The sequence below is a fragment of the Anolis sagrei genome, chromosome 6 (genome assembly GCF_037176765.1).
Source record: "Anolis sagrei isolate rAnoSag1 chromosome 6, rAnoSag1.mat, whole genome shotgun sequence".
NCBI classification, from domain to species: Eukaryota; Metazoa; Chordata; class Lepidosauria; order Squamata; family Dactyloidae; genus Anolis; species Anolis sagrei.
Genome location: NC_090026.1, coordinates 747,551 through 766,886, shown reverse-complemented (window position 1 = coordinate 766,886; position 19,336 = coordinate 747,551). Strand labels below are relative to the sequence as shown.

General features: G+C 38.4%; 1 protein-coding gene across 1 annotated transcript; it reads right to left on the bottom strand.

The window, feature by feature from the left end:
• Window positions 1–118: 118 nt before the first annotated feature.
• On the bottom strand, window positions 119–18,705 carry LOC132777469 (solute carrier family 2, facilitated glucose transporter member 11-like). The gene is made up of 12 exons (XM_067469551.1): window positions 18,649–18,705; window positions 18,167–18,265; window positions 15,885–16,033; window positions 15,671–15,795; window positions 8,273–8,402; window positions 8,004–8,152; window positions 5,742–5,972; window positions 5,555–5,706; window positions 3,301–3,402; window positions 2,515–2,590; window positions 1,457–1,584; window positions 119–316 (listed from the first exon to the last, which is right to left on the bottom strand). Exons 1-12 carry the CDS (start codon window positions 18,703–18,705, stop codon window positions 119–121), a joined length of 1,596 nt encoding a protein of 531 aa, XP_067325652.1.
• Between the last annotated feature and the right edge of the window lie 631 nt (window positions 18,706–19,336).

Sequence of the window (19,336 nt, the reverse complement as noted above, 5' to 3'; positions counted from 1 at the left end):
AACTTAGAGAGCGAGAACAGTTGCTTTATTAACAAAAAATGGAAGCATAAATTTGGATTTCTAGAAAGAAGGAATTTTGGGGTCCAAAAATCTATCCCCCCCCCCCCCCCCCCAATCCTTATAATTTGGTGCAGAAGGCGGGGGCGTCTGGGGCAGCGCTCGTTTCCAATTCCTTCTTGAAATTGATCTTGTCGAATTCCTTCCGGATTTCCATGATCGACTTCTCTTTGGTTTCCGGAAGATAGAAGTAAACGAGGAAACCGGAGAGATACAAGACGGCCATGAAAAGCAGGAAGCAGAACTGGCCAAAGTGTTCCTGCAGGAAGGAGAAAAAGAGGAAAATTACATTCATGTTAAATCAATTGTTCTACAAAAGTAAAAATTTAAAAAATATTTAATATTTTAAAAATATTTAAATTAAACCATTTTTCATATTTTAAATATTTTAAAATATTTAATATTTTGAAATATTTAAATTAAACCATTCTTCATATTTTTTTAAAAATGATTAATTTTATTTTAAATTATTGAAATTTAAAATGGAATAAAAAAATTTAAAAACAAGAAAATTAACCAAACTTAAAATATTACATAGAAAATTCTTAAAATATTACATAGAAAATTCTTCTAAATATTTTTTTAAATGATTAATTCTATTTTAAATTACTGAAATTAAAAATAGAATAAAAATGTAAAAATAAGGAAATTAACTAAACGTAAAATATTACATAGAAAAATTAAATTCATATTAAATTAATTTTTAAGTAAATATTTTAAAAATATTTAATATTTAAAAAATGATTAATTCTATTTTAAATTACTGAAATTAAAAATAGAATAAAAATGTAAAAATAAGGAAATTTACCGAACTTAAAATATTACATAGAAAAATTAAATTCATATTAAATTAATTTTTTTTAAAAAAAGTAAATATTTTTAAAATATTTAATATTTTAAAAATATCAAATTAAATCATTCTTAATGTTTTTTTAAAAAATGACTAATTCTGTATTAAATTATTGAATTTTTTTAAAAAATGTAAATATTTTAAAAATATTTAATATTTAAAAATATTTAAATTAAATCATTCTTCATATTTTTTAAAAAAATTATTAATTCTATTTTAAATTATTGAAATTAAAATTTTAATAAAAAATTAAAAATAAGGTAATAAACTGAACTTAAAATATTACATAGAAAAATTATTGAAATTAAAAATGGAATAAAAAAATTTAAAAATAAGGAAATTAACCAAACTTAAAATATTACATAGAAAAATAAAATTTGGTATTAAATTAATACAGATTTCAAAACTTAATTTAAGTGGATTTTTTTTAAAAAAAGGTTTAAAAAATTTAATTAATGGTTTAATGTTTTAAATAAGGCCGGGCATAAGTAAGCCTAAGAATAGTGGTTCTGATTGTAGGGATGGCGCAGGTGCGTGCCCCTTACTTACCACAATGAAGGGGAAGACCATCCCGATGACGAGGGTCCCGACCCAATTCAAGACCGCGCTGAAGACGAAGGAGGAGGGTCTCGAAGCCTGGTCAAAGATCTCCATGCGGACAGACGCCGTGGCCCCTGCTGTGGACCCAAGTGGGAGAAGAGGGCTGGGAAGGGAAGGGGCCCCAGGGGTCATCTAGCCCACCCCCCTGGGAGTGGGGTGCAGCAGCGCAAATGCCCAATGCAATCCTAGTCCATAGCGCCTAGGCCAGGCAACTTCAGCCCTCCTTCCCTCCAGGTGTTTAGAACTACAACTCCCACAATCCCTAACAGCTGCTAATAATACTATAACAATAATAAAAATAAGAATATAAAATGTTTTTAAAAATAATAGAATAATAATAGTACATAAAACAACATAATAATATATTATTATTGTACAAAAATTGTAATATATAATAATATAAACAATAATAAAATAACATAATTGCAACCGTAAAAATATAATATTATTATAAAGATAATATTACCATTATTTTTTAAACTTTAATTACATTTGGCCCAGCCATAAGACAATTAACTGAACTTAAAATATTACATAGAAACATTAAATTAATATTAAATCAATTTTTTAAAAAGTAAATATTTTAAAAATGTTTCATATTTAAATTGAATTCATATTTTTTTAAAAAATGATTAATTCTATTTTAAATTATTGAAATTAAAAATGGAAAAATTTAAAAACAAGGAAATTAACCAAACTTAAAATATTACATAGAAAAATTAACTTCATATTAAATAATGTAATATGCCATAGATTTTAATTGCGCACTGTATTTTGTTAAATGTTTATGCTTTTTGTGTTATGAGATTTTAATTGCTTTGTATTGTATTGTTGTTGCTTGTTTTGCTTGTATTGTTGTATTGTGGGCTCGGCCTCATGTAAGCCGCACCAAGTCCCATGGGGAGCTGGTAGCGGGGTATAAATAAAGTTTTATTATTATTATTATTATTATTATTATTATTATTATTATTATATGATATAAAATGTTGTAAAATGAGAGCGCTGACCTGGTCCCATCCCGAACGAGAAGACAAAGCCAAAAATGAGGCCAAGGCTGCAGTACGGAATCCAAGGCTGCAAATGCTATCAAGAAGAGAAGAAAATATATATATCTCATTATATTGTATTATTATAATCACTTATATAAATATAGCTGCCTTGAGTCTCCTTTGTGGAGAGAGTGGAGCATAAATAAACATAATAAACATAATAATAATAATAATAATAATAATAATAATAATAATAATATAAAATTTAATTCAGTTACTCAACCATATGTTTTAATGGTTTTTGACTGGGAATTTTTAAATACTGTTTAATCCTGTTTTCATGTTTACATATTGGTATGTTTTAAATTGTATGCTGAAGCTTTTATGTTAAGCTGATTGGTCTCTTCCTGCAGGAGAGATAAAGTGGGGTGTAAATAAATATAATAATAATAAATAATATAATATATACTAATATATACTATAATAATAGCAGTAATAATAATAATTTAAATTTTATGCTGATGCTTTTATGTTAAGCCACTTTGAGACTACTTTGGGAGAGATAAAACAGGGTGTAAATATAATAATAATAATAATAATAATAATAATAATAATAATAATAATATACTAACATATAATAATATTGGTATGGAGTTTCCTGCAGGAGAGATAAAACAGGGTGTAAATATAATAATAATAATAATAATAATAATAATAATAATAATAATAATCTAATATATAACTATAATAATATTAGAGATGGGATCCATGCAGGCAAAGGCCCATCGCCCACACCTGGCTCACCTGTAAGGAGAGGGTCAAGGTGAGTCCGGCCAGGACGGTGGCCATGACCCAGTATCCGCCCCACAGCAAGACCCGGCGCCCAAACCGCTCAATGACAGCACTCTGCAGACATAATAACATAAGAATAGAATACACACCTAATATAATAGGAATGTAATGATATAATATAATGTAATAATAATAATAATATAAAAATAATGACATGTGAATATATAATATAATATAAAAACAATCATAATATAATATACACCTAATATAATATGAAATTAATGATATAATGATATAATATAATGTAATAATATAATAATAATAATAAGTAATAGTATGTGAATATATAATATTACAATATAGTTAAATAGTATAATAATAATATAATAGTATAATATAAAACCAATCATAATATAATACACATAATATAATATGAAATTAATGATATAATATAATGTAATAATAATATAATAATAAATAATGATATGTGAATACATAATATTATAATATAGTTAAATAGTATAATAATAATATCATAATAATAGTATAATATAAAAACTATCATAATATGATACACACCTAATATAATATGAATGTTATGATATAATATAATGTAATAATAATATTATAATAATATAATAATAAGTAATAGTATGTGAATATGTAATATTATAATATAGTTAAATAGTATAGTAATAATCATAATATAATATACACCTAATATAATATGAAATTAATGATATAATATAATGCAATAATAATATAATAATAAATAATGATATGTGAATATATAATATTATAATATAGTTAAATAGTATAATAATAATATTATAATAGTATAATATAAAAACTATCATAATATAATACACACCTAATATAATATTAATGTAATATTATAATATAATGTAATATAATAATAATAATAATAAATAATGATATGTGTATATTATAATATAGTTAAATAGTTTAATATTATAATAGTACAATATAAAAACAATCATAATATAATAGACATATAATACAATATTAATGTAATAATAGTCATGAAATAATATATGACAGATGATATGTGATAATATAATATATAATAATGTAGTTAAATAATATAATAATAATATAATAGTATTGTAATATTAAAATAATAGGTTGTTGTAGATTTTTGGGGCTCTATAGCCATATTCTAGAAGCATTCTCTCCTGACATTTCGCATGCATCTCACTACCTCTGAGGGTGCTTGCCATAGATGCAGGTGAAATGTCAGGAGAGAATGCTTCTAGAACATGGCCACACAGCCCGAAAAACCTACAACATCCCAGTGATTCCGGCCATGAAAGCCTTCGACAAGACAATATAATAATAGATAATGATATGTGATAATATAATACATACTAATGTAGCTAAATAGTATAATAATAAAATAGTATGATATAAAAACATCAATAATAATAAAATAATGTAAAATACACATAATGTAACATCAATGTAATACTAGTAATCTGTATAAATAAAAATGTAATGTTCGTTTGTGGGATTAGCATAACTCAAGCACTGAAATGTATAGAAAAATTAAGTTTCCTCTGTATCAGAAACCCAAGCTGACCGGACAAGCAAGCTGCGTCCAGGCACAGCAAGAGGGAGGTGAACATTCCAGGGGGAGATAAGCTCGTCCTAGTAGCAACAGAGACTGGTACAACATAGCCCAGCGTCTTCCTTCTAAGTAAGGAGCCTATCTCTCCCTCCTGACAGGTCAAAGAAGGCCCCTTGATTGATGAATGTAAGCTGTAAGCTGTATGCTGCTCTTTAGAAAGAAATACAGAGACATGCCTTTCGCATGCTGGAAGATAGAATTTGATATTCGTATGATGCTAAAGTGATGCACTAAATGATGTCAATCTATGTAGAAGCATGTTTCTTTGTTTGCCTGCAGTGGAAGTGTATAAAAGGCAGTCAACGCCTTTATCGGGCACTCTGGTTGCTTTTGGACACAGCTCCACTCCAGGGTCCCAGCTGGAAATAAAACCGTGCTTTTTCAGACCTCAGGAACACTCCTTGTCTCTTTTCCTCAAATCTTCTCCCTGCCATTTAAACAGAGCATTCCGAACCCCACCAATGACAGAATTGGGCCAAACCTCCCACAGCAACGCGTGGCAGGGGACGGCTAGTATATAATAAATAGGCATAATATCGTATCATATGATATAATACAATTGCACTGGCCACCTGCCCCCAAATACTCCTGATATGGGAGGGGATGATGGGGACTCACGCAGAGGAGGGCCGAGAGCAGCTCGAAGGCGCTGAGGCCCATGGACAAGGAGGGAATGTCGTCCTCTTGGAACCCGGCCGCGCTCAGGACCTCGAAGGTGTAGCTGTAGATCTGCGGAGGGAAGGAACAGGTGCCGGGCAGTCCATGGCGGAGGGGTCACTCCAGGTCACCGCCCCCCAAGCCTGACCTGGCCTGGCCCCGGACTCAACTGCCTGGATGCCGCTCAGCTGGACGCCCGCGGTCAGCAGGATCAGCAGGCAGAGCTGCCGGCGGAGGGACCGCTCCCGGAACAAGGACCAGCATGCCCGGGGACCCCCCGCTGAGGAGCAGGCGACACCGCTGGCCTTCTGCCGCCAAAGGTCCTCCATCTCCTCCTGGATCCGCCATGGCTTCCCCGCGCCCCAATAGGCCTCCATGGCTGAAGAGGGGAAAAGTTGCATCAGATCACATTATGACCCATTCATTATATTATTATTATTATTATTATTATTATTATTATTATTATTATTACTGAAGTTGAACATGACCCCCTCCCCCATAAAAGATAGTAACTTATAGTTTTGCTAAGGACAAGGACACCAGACTGGATAATAAGGGTTAAGCCTTGGTCAGTTTGCTAAGACACTGACAACAACAAGGACCCTTTCCATGCTAGATACTAGTGTGTACATTTAATCAAGGTGTTATGCCCTAGGTTTCATATATAGCAGAAGGGAGCACATTTATTACTGAGAAACCACTTCCCTTTACACTTATGTACTCTCTTGAACTTCTATGGGACTCTGGTGGGAGGGAAAAGTGGGTATGTTTTCTATATCATGATTTCTGTATTTCTATATTTCTCCCTATGTGCCTGACCTTTTCCTGACCCTTTTGCCCAATTCCCCTTTATTGAAAACATGTATAAAAATCTAAGAAGCCACCCCTGTGACCCTGTAAAGGAGGAAATCCTCGGTTAGAAAAGACCCTTATCAAAAGACACTATTTGCATGGACAATAACAAAGGACCGTGACCTCTGGCCTCGGAGTTGGCCCCCCAGGGGAAGCGGTCACTTGGCATTTATAATCATATCTCAACAGGACAAAGGAAGCCTTCGGAAAGCCACGCTTTGTCCTAATCTGTTACTGATTCAACTTTTATTCACTGAAACCACAGCCAAGATTCCCTCATTGTTTCTGTGTCTCAGCACTGGAAAAATCCGGATTATGGCAGGCCTGCCAGACAATCAACGTTTATTGCAGCCATTCAAGGACAATAGCAAAGGCTAACTCGCAGGCCCTTGGGACTCGCTGGTCACTTGGACATCTCAAAATCTCCATAATCCACTCAAGAATGCATTGTTTCCCCTTGTCCTGCCTCCCTCTCTCCTGATTCGTCAGGACGCCGAGACAGCAGAAGCCCAACAATTGGCCTAGGCACTCAGGAGGCAGTCAAGCCTCCTCCCAGCTGTAGAGCGCCAACCAATCATCGTCGAGCCGGCAGAGGGGCGGGGAATGGGAGATTCAAAACTGGAAGCTCTGTTTTATGTATAAAAAGGCCTTTATTTTTGTACACTGTATGCTTAGCTTGGCAAAATATTGCTGCTCTGCATCCTTTTCAGCTGAATCGCAATAAAATCGTCATGGTGGTGCTTCCTTCAACTTTGGTGAGATTCTTTTGGGAACTTAGGGAAAAATCTTTGAAATTGCGGCTTCTCTTGCTCACCATTGTAGCGAGCCCTTTTTGGTGGGTCCGCAGGGTCTCTCCTTCAGGGCCAGACCCTTTTAAATTCCTCCATGATTTTTATTATTATTATTATTATTTTATTATTACATTATATTATACTATTATATGACAAGCTGGAATGTGTCCAGAGGAGAGCGACTAAAATGATAAAAGGTCTGGAGAACAAGCCCTATGAGGAGCGGCTTAAGGAGCTGGGCATGTTTAGCCTGAAGAAGAGAAGGCTGAGAGGGGATATGATAGCCATGTATAAATATGTGAGAGGAAGCCACAGGGAGGAGGAGGGAGCGAGTTTCCTTTCTGCTTCCTTGGGGACTAGGACGCAATGGAGCAATGGCTTCAAACCACAAGAGAGGAGATTCCATCTGAACATTAGGAAGAACTTCCTGACTGTGAGAGCCGTTCAGCAGTGGAACTCTCTGCCCCGGAGTGTGGTGGAGGCTCCTTCTTTGGAGACTTTGAAACAGAGGCTGGATGGCCATCTGTCGGGGATGCTTTGAATGCAATATTCCTGCTTCTTGGCTGAATGGGGGTGGACTGGATGGCCCAGGAGGTCTCTTCCAACTCTTTGATTCTATGATTCTATGATTCTATTTTATTATTGTATTACATTATTATATAATATATCATCACATATCAAAAATAATAGTATTGTATTGTGTGATGTGGCAGCATAAAAGGCCACCGTCCGCTCCGGTTTTCAGTCCCAATCCCCCAGTGGCTGACCTTCTCGGCTGCGCTGCTCGTCTCCTCGGCACAAGAAGAGGTCCGGCGGAGACTCCGGGAAGAAGGGCAGCGTCAGGAGCTGGACCAAGGCCGGGAGGCCGCTGAAGGCCATCAGGAAGGGCCAGCGGTCAGCCGAGCCCAGGACCTCCCTGCAGGCATTGAGACAGAGAGAGAATAGCAAGACCCATCACCCCTGCATGCATCTAGATTGCATGACCCATATGGAGTTGGACTACAATGGGGGGCAATGGGGCCTCCGCTGCCTTTACCTCTGCCCGGTCACCTGTCCGCAGACCTTCCCCAAACTCCAGAAAGTGGAGGCGGTGGCATTGGCGAAGCCCCGGAGGGATTTCGGGGAGACCTCCCCCAGGTACTGCGGGTGCAAAGGGATCCCCAGCCCTGAGGACAAGAACATTCATATACTGATATAATATAATATAAATACATATATATGAATATAATGTATATAAATATTATATATACATATATGTTATAATATATAATTTAATATATTTAAGTATAATATATATTTGTAATATATATTATATTTATAATATATAAATATAATATATATAGATATATATATTTGTAATACATTTATTATTTTGTATTTATGTTCTGTCCTTCTCACCCTGAAGGGGACTCAGGGTGGATCACAGAACATACATACATGGCAAACATACAATATCATTTACACACTGACAAGACAGACAACTGTACATAGATAGAGGTATATATAGGCTTTCCCCATCTTTGGCACCTTGGAGGCTTGTTCTTCCTCCTTGATTGAATCGCCGGCATTTCCTGGCATTTCTTTATGGCTGCCTTAAATACCTCCCCACTTAAAGCGGTACCTATTTACCTACTCACATTTTGCTTTCAAACTGCTGGGTAGGCAGAAGCTGGATTAAAGGCCAGGAGCACACCTGAACACGGGCTTCGGTCAGCCTTTCGATTGGCAAGATTTACTGCAGCTTGCGGTTAACCTGCTGTGCTAAATATATATTATAATGTATACACACACACATATATATATTATAATATATAACAATTTATATTATATACATAAATATATATGTATAATATATATAATATTATATAAATATTGTGTGTGTGTGTTGTAGTAGAGTCTGTTGGCAACGCTGCAACTGGTAGTAGGAGTGGTAGAGGAGGGAAACGAGGCGCCCAGGTGTTGGATGAGGAGCAGCAAAGGAAGAGAATTCGGGAGATACTTATGTCACCCACTGATGAAGAGTCCTTTGAAGGGTTCTCCGAGAGTGAAAAGAATGAGGAGGAGGAGGAAGGAGATACAGATGGGAATAGAGGGACTAAGAGGATTACTTCAGAGCAAGAGTCAGACGAGGAGGGTCAGCGAAAGAAGATTCAGGACATATTTATTTATTTATTTATTAATGCACTTGTATACCGCTAATATCTCAGCCTAAATCGGCGACTCATTGCGGTTTACAACATTTAAAAAACAATATTCAGTTAAAAGCATAAAACACATATACAGTACAAATTATTGGGCCACCAATAACAATCCTATGCATCTCATAACTGGAATCGTAATCCAAAATTCATCGTCCGTGTATAACCAATCCTTAGTCATCACAATTCGTTACAACGGATTAACCGAATGCTTGTTTAAACATCCATGTCTTCAATCTTTTCCGAAACACCATCAGCGAAGGGGCTGATCGTACCTCTATGGGGAGGGTGTTCCAAAGCTGGGGGGCCACCACAGAAAAGGCCCTATCTCTCGTCCCCGCCAGCCGAGCTTGAGAAGCAGGCGGGATCGAGAGCAGGGTCTCCCCGGAAGATCTCAAACTCCTGGTGGGTTCATAGGCAGAGATGCAGTCAGATAGGTAGCTTGGGCCGGAACCGTTTAGGGCTTTAAAGGCCAACGCCAGCACTTTGAATTCAGCCCGGTAGCAGATCGGTAGCCAGTGGAGTTGGCGCAACAGGGGGGTTGTATGCTCCCTGCGCTCCGCTCCTGTTAAAATCATGGCTGCCGAGCGTTGGACTAGTTGGAGCTTCCGAGCTGTCTTCAAAGGCAACCCCACGTAGAGAGCGTTGCAGTAGTCTAAACGGGATGTAACCAGAGCGTGGACTACCGTGGCCAAGTCAGACTTCCCAAGGTATGGGCGCAGCTGGCGCACAAGCTTTAGCTGTGCAAATGCTCCCCTGGTCACCGCCGAAACCTGGGGTTCCAGGCTCAGCGATGAGTCCAGGATCACTCCCAAGCTGCGAACCTGCGTCTTCAGGGGGAGTGTGGCCCCATCCAACACAGGCTGTAACCCTATGCCCTGTTCGGCCTTGCGACTGACCAGGAGTACCTCTGTCTTGTCTGGATTCAATTTCAATTTGTTCGCCCTCATCCAGACCGTCACAGCGGCCAGGCACCGGTTCAGGACCTGGACAGCCTCCTTAGTAGCAGGTGGAAAGGAGTGACAGAGTTGGACATCATCCGCGTACAGATGACACCGTACCCCGAAACTCCGGATGATCTCCCCCAGCGGCTTCATGTAGATGTTAAACAACATGGGAGACAATATTGAGCCCTGAGGAACCCCACAAGACAATGGTTGTGGGGTTGAACAGGTGTCCCCCAACAACACCTTCTGAGATAGACCCTCCAGGAATGACCGGAGCCACTGCAAGACAGTACCTCCAAGACCCATTCCCGCGAGGCGTCTCAGAAGGATACCGTGGTCGACGGTATCGAAGGCCGCTGAGAGGTCGAGCAGCACCAACAGGGACACACTCCCCCTGTCGAGCTCCCGGCGCAGGTCATCCACTAAGGCGACCAAGGCTGTCTCGGTACCATGTCCCGGCCTAAAGCCAGACTGTGCCGGGTCTAGATAATCCGTGTCTACCAAGAATACCTGGAGTTGTGAGGCCACCACACGTTCCAAGACTTTGCCCAAGAAGGGGAGATTGGAAACTGGCCGATAGTTGTCGAATTTAGTGGGGTCCAGTGATGGTTTCTTCAACAGCGGTTTTATTATAGCTTGTTTTAAGCTCGCTGGAAACTTGCCTTCCCGAAGGGAAGCATTAACCACCACCTTAACCCACTCAGCCAATCCCCTTCTGGCCTCCTTTAGAAGCCAGGATGGGCAGGGGTCCAGGATGCATGTGGTTGGCCTCATTCCTCCAAGTATCTTGTCCACATCCTCGGGTTTCACCAATTGAAATGAATCCATCAAAACTGGACAAGCAGGTGCTCGTGTTACATCCTCAGAGACTGCCATTAACATGGTATCCAGACCAGAACGGATCAAAGCGACTTTGTCTGTAAAGAACTGAGCAAAAGCTTCACAGCGAGAAGTCGAATCGTCAGGGTTCCCACCTTGAGTGGTGGGATTTAAAAGGCCTCTGACAATTCGGAACAGCTCAGCCGGACGGTTCTTTGCAGACGCAATAGTGGCCGCAAAGAAGGCCTTCTTTGCGGCTTTTATTGCCGCGGCATATGCCCTTAAAAAGGACACAAACCGTGTTCGATTTGGCTCACTCGGATCTGAACGCCACACACTCTCTAGTTCCCTCTTCCTTCGCTTCATCACTGCCAGCTCCTCGGTGAACCAGGGAGCTGGTTTAGCTCGGCTACTTGAGAGGGGACGTTCCGGAGCGATCGTGTCAATTGCCCTAGTCATCTCCCCATTCCAGAGAGTGACCAGGGCCTCGACAGGATCACCTACCGAGGCGGCGGGAAACTTCCCAAGAGCCATCAGGAATCCATCCGGATCCATAAGCCTCCTGGGGCGGACCAACTTAATGGGTCCTCCACCTCTGCAGAGGTTAGGGGGTGCAGTGAGCCTAAATCTGACCAGGAAGTGGTCGGTCCATGGCAACGGAGAGATGGTCAGCTCCTCGACCCCACCACCTTCCTCCCATCCCTGGCAGAAAACCAAGTCCAATGTATGTCCTGCACTATGAGTGGGGCCAGATACTTGCTGGGACAGCCCCATGGTTGCCATGGCAGACATGAAGTCCTGAGCCGCTCCTGAAAGGGCCGCCTCAGCATGGACATTGAAGTCCCCCAACACAAGGAGCCGCTGGGATTCCAATGCCAGGCCTGAGACCACCCCCGCTAGCTCAGGTAAGGAGACTGTAGTGCAGCGAGGTGGGCGGTACACTAACAGAATCCCTATTCTGTCCCGGTCACCCAACCTCAAGTGGACACATTCAAAATTTGTTGACTGCGGGATGGGGCCCCTGGTCAGAGGGATGGAATCTCTATAGACAACTGCGACCCCGCCTCCCCGCCCTCCGGATCTCGGCTGGTGCTGCACGGAAAAACCTGGTGGGCAAAGCTGGGTCAAATTCACGCCTCCCGCTTCGTCCAACCAGGTCTCCGTGATGCACGCCAGATCTGCCCGCTCATCCAGGATTAAGTCTTGGATGAAAGTTGTTTTTCCATTGACAGATCTGGCGTTCAACAGCACCACCTTCAATCCAGAGGGACCGCCATCCTGGTTACACCATTTTACCATATCAGGAGACCTGTTTGGAATCACTAATGTTGTTACACGGTCCCTAGGCCGAATTAATGGTCTCCTTTTCCCGCATCTCCCCTTCCCCACCACCACTTCTATGGGGGCCCCTCGGCTGGCGCAACACCCCCCCTCCTCCATGCCGCATTCCATATCCAGAATCTCAATATACTTACTGCTCCTACGGAAGAGGAGGATTTCATGGGTTTTTCTGGGAATGATGGGTCTGGGAGTGATGGGGATGAAGAGGGATTGGACCAAGGTGCAGGAGGTTCAGAATGTGTGTAGTCAACCAACGTCCAGTGGCACTTTTGCGGGGTTTTCTGGTGGCGGGGATTGGCACTCTGGTGATACTGTGAAATCCTGGGGAGACCTAAGTCTTGACAGCTGATAGTGATGAGAACAGGGTGGAGGGCAGCTCATCATCGGATGATGAGTTGTAAGATAAATGAAGGCACTGGAGGGATAGAACTTGGCAGTAGGCAAAGTGTTGGTTTCGTGCCTTGGGTCTTGTCGCTGCCGCTTTCTTGTTGGGCTTGGGTCCTGGATCTGCAGGTTGCTGCTTTCTTCATGTACCGACCGGCTTGGATTCTCGTGAGTGCGGATTTCCCCTCTCCTTGACGTCGGACTGTTTTGACGACGACGCTGCCCTTTGGACTTTGGAATCTTCAACTGGGATTTCTTCGACTGCTACTGGATGACGGCTTCTCTTCACGGCTCTTTGTTTGCTTACTTTCTTTGAACTGTGTGATTTTGGTGTGTTTTGGAAGAACTCTTGTTTAATCCGGATTTTTTGCCAGTTTAATCCAGTTTATTTTCTGAGTTTGTTTTAGAAGCTGCAAATTGCTGCAAACTTTGAGTTTTGACCAGAGGCACTGAAGCAAGTGTCTCTGAGTCCTGTTTACTTTGCTTTAATAAACTATTTTTTTGGACATACTCCTGTGTCTGGCTCTTCAAGGCGTCTGGGTTCCAACAGTCTGTGTGTGTATTTGTGTGTGTGTGTGTGTGTGTGTGTGTGTGTGTGTGTGTGTGTATCGGTCTTTCTCACTGTGCTGTCACACCCAAACGCCTTAAAAATAAGACTGCGATGTGTTGTTCTCTTTGTCTGGGTGGACCGCTGGGATCTTTCTTTAAAGGCTCAAACTTTCTGAGTAACTGAGTCCACTTCAAGTACGGAACAGCAAACAGAGCATTTATTTCCAGAATCTTTGTAGACTGGGCACAGCTTATCAACGTTACAAACAGTCAATTGGTAAAGCATAGAGATGAGTTTTCTTGCATTTAGATATTGAAGTAATCTTCCTCCAAAAGGTATAACGAATTCTGAAATCCTTCTACCCTAACCCTGAGCTCCTATGGTTAGAAAAAAGCAGGTCTTTTTCCCCCTATCTATGGCTCAGGGTTAGCTTTGGAGGCAAATGCTCAATACTATCTACCGTATATACTCGAGTATAAGCCGACCCGAATATAAGCCAAGGCACCTAATTTTACCATAAGAAACTGGGAAAATTTATTGACTCGAGTAGAAGCCGAGGGTGAGAAATGCAGATGCTACTGATAATCATCAGTAGGTTAAATGTTTTTGTGTCTTTACATAAAACTGTAATTTAAGATAATACTGTCCAGCTGTCCAAACCATTATGCTAACCTTCCTCAATGTAAATGTGCTTACGTATCCTTCCGATAATAATAGAGTAAAATAATAAATGTAATAATAATAATAATAATAATAATAATAATAATAATAATACATAGAATAAAATAATAAATGTAATAAAAATAATAGTACAGTAAAATAATGTAAAGGTAATAATAATAATACATAGAGTAAAATAATAAATGTGATAGTAATAATAGAGTAAATAATGGAAATTTAATAGTAGTAATAGAGTAAAATAATAAATGTAATAATAATAATAATAATAGAGTAAAAAATGGAAATTTAATAACAGTAATAGAGTAAAATAATAAATGTAATAATAATAATAATAATAATAATAATAGAGTAAATAATGGAAATTTAATAACAGTAATAGAGTAAAATAATAAATGTAATAATAATAATAATAGAGTAAATAATGGAAATTTAATAACAGTAATAGAGTAAAATAATAAATGTAATAATAATAGTAATAATAATAATAGAGTAAATAATGGAAATTTAATAACAGTAATAGAGTAAAATAATAAATGTAATAATAATAGTAATAATAATAATAGAGTAAAAATGGAAATTTAATAACAGTAATAGAGTAAAATAATAAATGTAATAATAATAATAATAATAATAATAGAGTAAATAATGGAAATTTAATAACAGTAATAGAGTAAAATAATAAATGTAATAATAATAGTAATAATAATAATAGAGTAAATAATGGAAATTTAATAACAGTAATAGAGTAAAATAATAAATGTAATAATAATAGTAATAATAATAATAGAGTAAATAATGGAAATTTAATAACAGTAATAGAGTAAAATAATAAATGTAATAATAATAGTAATTATATTAATAATAGTAATAATAATAATAATAGAGTAAATAATGGAAATTTAATAACAGTAATGGAGTAAAATAATAAATGTACTAAAATAATACTAATAACATAGTAAAATAATAAACAACCTTGACTTGAGTATAAGCCGAGGGGAACCTTTTTAGCCTAAAAAAGGGGCTGAAAAACTAGGCTTATACTCAAGTATATACAGTATCTATCTATCTATAATTTCTCTATAAACTCAATAGAGTTTATATCTATCTATGACTCAATTTCTATTCTATCTAAATAACTCCATTACTCAATATTACTCAATATCTATCTATCTATCTCTATAACTCTCAATATTATGTATTTAGTACTTGCAATGATTTTCTCAGAGCTTCCCTGTTCTGGCCCTCCAGCACATCTGAATCCTTCCTCTAGATGGAAGAGGCAGGGGAAACTCTAAAATGGAGACCCCTTCCCTGGGAGAAAGGGCGGGCTCAAAGAGCTGCTCTCTAAGCCAATAGCTGCAAAGGGTCTGCAGATTGATTTTCCTGCCTCTGAAACTGCTAACCTTTTAAGGCTTTGCAAAGCTGCATCAGCCCTGCGAGCAATGCAAGGGGAAGATACTCTAAGCAACTAAAAAGGTAATGTAAACCAGACTCCTGGGAGACGGAAGACTCACCAACGCAGAATCCGCACAGGAAGCGTCCGGCGAGGATCAGCTCGAAGGAGGCGGCCCACCGGCTGGAGGCGAGCAGCAGAGAGGCGGCCAGCATCGCAAGGTTGTTGCCCAGAAGGCACTTCTTCCTAGCAAGACAAAAGGTTCTGGGTTCAACTCTTTCTCCTTTCGGGGAAAGAATGGATTCCATTGACAAAGGGAGAACAGGACGACTTACTTGCCGTATTTGGTGGCCAAGTAGCCGCTGAGGATGGAGCCCAAGAGGCCCCCGAAGGCAAAGATGGAGACGACCAAGGACCAGAGGAACGTGAGGGTCTCGGGGGGGACGGGGTCCCGGAAAGTGGAATTGAGGAAGGCCTTCACGTGCTGCAAGAAATGGAAGAAGGGAAGAAGGGAAGGAAGCACGAAAAGAAATAAAAGGTGAATGAGCAAACAAAAAAAAGAAAGGAAAGACAGAAAAGAATGGAAGAACAAGTGAAAGAAAGAACAAAATAAGGAATGAAAGAAACAAGAAAAAGAGCAAAAATGACGAAAATAAAGAACGAACTATTATTATTATTATATGTATTATATTTATTTATACCCTGCTTTATCTCTCCCGAAGGAGACTCAAAGCAGCTTATAATTAAAAGTATGACCACATCATTCATAATATACAAATATGCAAACATTAAAATGCAATTAAAAATACATAACGGTATTTTTAAAAATCAGAGTTAAAATCCATTAAAACATATCCAAAACTAAAAATCCCAAGCAAAACAAAGAAGAAGAAAAACAACTAAAGGACAAACGAAAAACGTAAACAAAGGAAAGAATAAAGAAACAACATAACAAAAGAAAGAAAAGAAAGAAACAAGTGAATAAAAAAGAATGAAGCAAAAGAAAGAAAGAACAAATGAAGGAAAGAAAGAATGTACAAATGAAAAAAAGTAAACAAAGGAAAGAAAGAGTAAAGGAACAAGATAACAAAAGAAAGAAAGAAATGAATAAAAAAGAATGAACAAGCAAAAGAAAGAAAGAACAAAAAAGGAAAGAATCAAGAGAAAGAGCAAGAATGAATAAAAGAAAGAAAGAGCAAGAAGGAAAAGAAAGAAAGAAGCAAAAATGAACAAATGAAGAAAAACAAAGGAAAGAAAGAGTAAAGGAAGAAAATAACAAAAGAAAGAAAAGAAAGAACAAGTATGGAAAGAGAGAGAGAGAAAGAAAGAAAATAAATAAATAAATGAAAAAGGGAATCAAAGAATGAAAGAACGAATGAAAGAACAAAAGGAAGGAAGAACAAAAAAGGAAAGAAAAACAAAAGAAAGAGCAAAAATGAATAAAAGAAAGAAAGAGCAAGAAGGAAAAGAAAGAAAGAAGCAAAAATGAACAAATGAAGAAAAACAAAGGAAAGAAAGAGTAAAGGAAGAAAATAACAAAAGAAAGAAAAGAAAGAACAAGTATGGAAAGAGAGAGAGAAAGAAAGAAAATAAATAAATAAATGAAAAAGGGAATCAAAGAATGAAAGAAAGAATGAAAGAACAAAAGGAAGGAATAACAAAAAAGGAAAGAAAAACAAAAGAAAGAGCAAAAATGAATAAAAGAAAGAAAGAGCAAGAAGGAAAAGAAAGAAAGAAGCAAAAATGAACAAATGAAGAAAAACAAAGGAAAGAAAGGAAAGAGTAAAGGAAGAAAATAACAAAAGAAATAAAAAAGAACAAGTATGGAAAGAAAGAAAGAAAGAAAGAAAGAAAGAAAAGAAATTAACAGAAGAAGGAAAGAATCAAAGAATGAAAGAATGAAAAAACAAAAGGAAGAAAGAACAAATAAAAGAAAGAACAAATGAAAGGAAGATCAAAGAATAAAAAAGAAAGAATGAACAAACGAAAGAAAGAAAAAAATGAATAAAAAAAGAACAGATTAAAGAAAGAACAAATGAAAGAATAAATGTATAGTATTTATACTATTATACATTATTATATTTTTATAACTATTCATATTTTTATATTTATTATTGCTACATAAAACTATTGTATTTATTATAACCATCATTATTTACAGTATACATTATATATAAGTGTGTGTGTGTGGGGGGGGCTGTCATATTTATTATAACAATTCTATTTATTACGTATCATATTTATGATTATTTATAGTATTATATATTATATGTGTGTGTATGTGTGTGTAAAACATATATTTTATACAAAAATGTAATAGAAAACAAATGAAAGAAAGAATAAAGGAACAAAAGAAAAAGAAAGAACGAGCAAACAAAAGAAAAAAGAACAAAAAGAAAAAAGAAAAATTAAAGAATGAAAGCAAGAAAATAAACAGCAAGAATGTATAAAAAGAAAGGAAGGAAGAAAAGAAAGAGCAAGAATGAGAAGAAAGAAAGAAAGAAAGAAAGAAAGAACGAGAAAAAGAATGGAAGGAAGGAATGCATTGAGGCTGACCTTAGGTGACCCCAAGCCAGACCTCCCATTAGGAATAATGGGGGAAGCGTGACCTCCTTACTGGGGAAGTGAAGGTGATCATGGAGACCTGGAACCCGGCCTGGAAGGTCCCTCCGATCCCAAGGACGAGGATCATTTGGAGGAGCTTCCGGTACTGGATCTATTGGGAAGAGAATTGATCGATTGGTGATCCATCAGCCCATTTGCATCCCCCCCCCCCACCCGAAGAGGCCAAAGGGCTACTCACTGCGTCCCAAAAGGAAGAAGTAGAGGAAGAGGAAGGCATTTTGGCCCTGGGGTCACTCGGGGTCAGGCTGGGGGTCCAAGTGTCCAGTTGTCCGGCTGGTGGTCAGTGTCCCTCTGGACTTCGCAGAGAGATGGAGAAGGGTTAATGTTTCCTGGGAAGTGGATGATGCGGTCCGATGGGTCAGTCGCTGGACCGGAAAAACCTTAATTCTGATTAAAAGGAGCTATTAACCATTATAAAGGTGGATAGTTCTATTTGGGGAAAGGGGGGATGGAAGCAAATGACATCATCATCACCACTATCACCACCACCATCACCACTAACATCACCACCATCACCACCACCACCACCATCACCACCACCATCACTATCACCACCACCATCACCACCACTACCACCATCCCTAGCATCACCACCACCACCATCATCACCACCATCATCACCATCATCACCACCATCACCACCATCACCACCACCATCACCACCACTACCATCATCACCATCACCACCATCACCACCACCACTACCATCATCACTACCACCACCATCCCTAGCATCACCACCACCACCATCATCACCACCATCATCACCATCATCACCACCATCACCACCATCACCACCATCATCACCACCATCACCACCATCACCACCACCACCACCACCACCATCACCACCACTACCATCATCACCATCATCACCACCATCACCACCACTACCATCATCACCATCACCACCATCACCACCACCACTACCATCATCACTACCACCACCATCCCTAGCATCACCACCACCACCATCATCACCACCATCATCACCACCATCACCACCACTACCATCATCACCATCACCACCATCACCACCACCACTACCATCATCACTACCACCACCATCCCTAGCATCACCACCACCACCATCATCACCACCATCATCACCACCATCACCACCACCACCACCATCACCACCACTACCATCATCACCATCACC

Excerpts from the sequence above, each read along its gene's own strand:
- LOC132777469 (XM_067469551.1), bottom strand. The coding sequence starts at position 18,705 with ATGGTGGTGGTGGTGGTGATGGTGGTGATGTTAGTGGTGATGGTGGTG. Across the intron at positions 16,034-18,166 it reads TGATCACCTTCACTTCCCCA|CACGTGAAGGCCTTCCTCAA; the intron begins GTAAGGAGGTCA and ends CATTTCTTGCAG. Across the intron at positions 317-1,456 it reads TGGTCTTCCCCTTCATTGTG|GAACACTTTGGCCAGTTCTG; the intron begins GTAAGTAAGGGG and ends TCCTTCCTGCAG.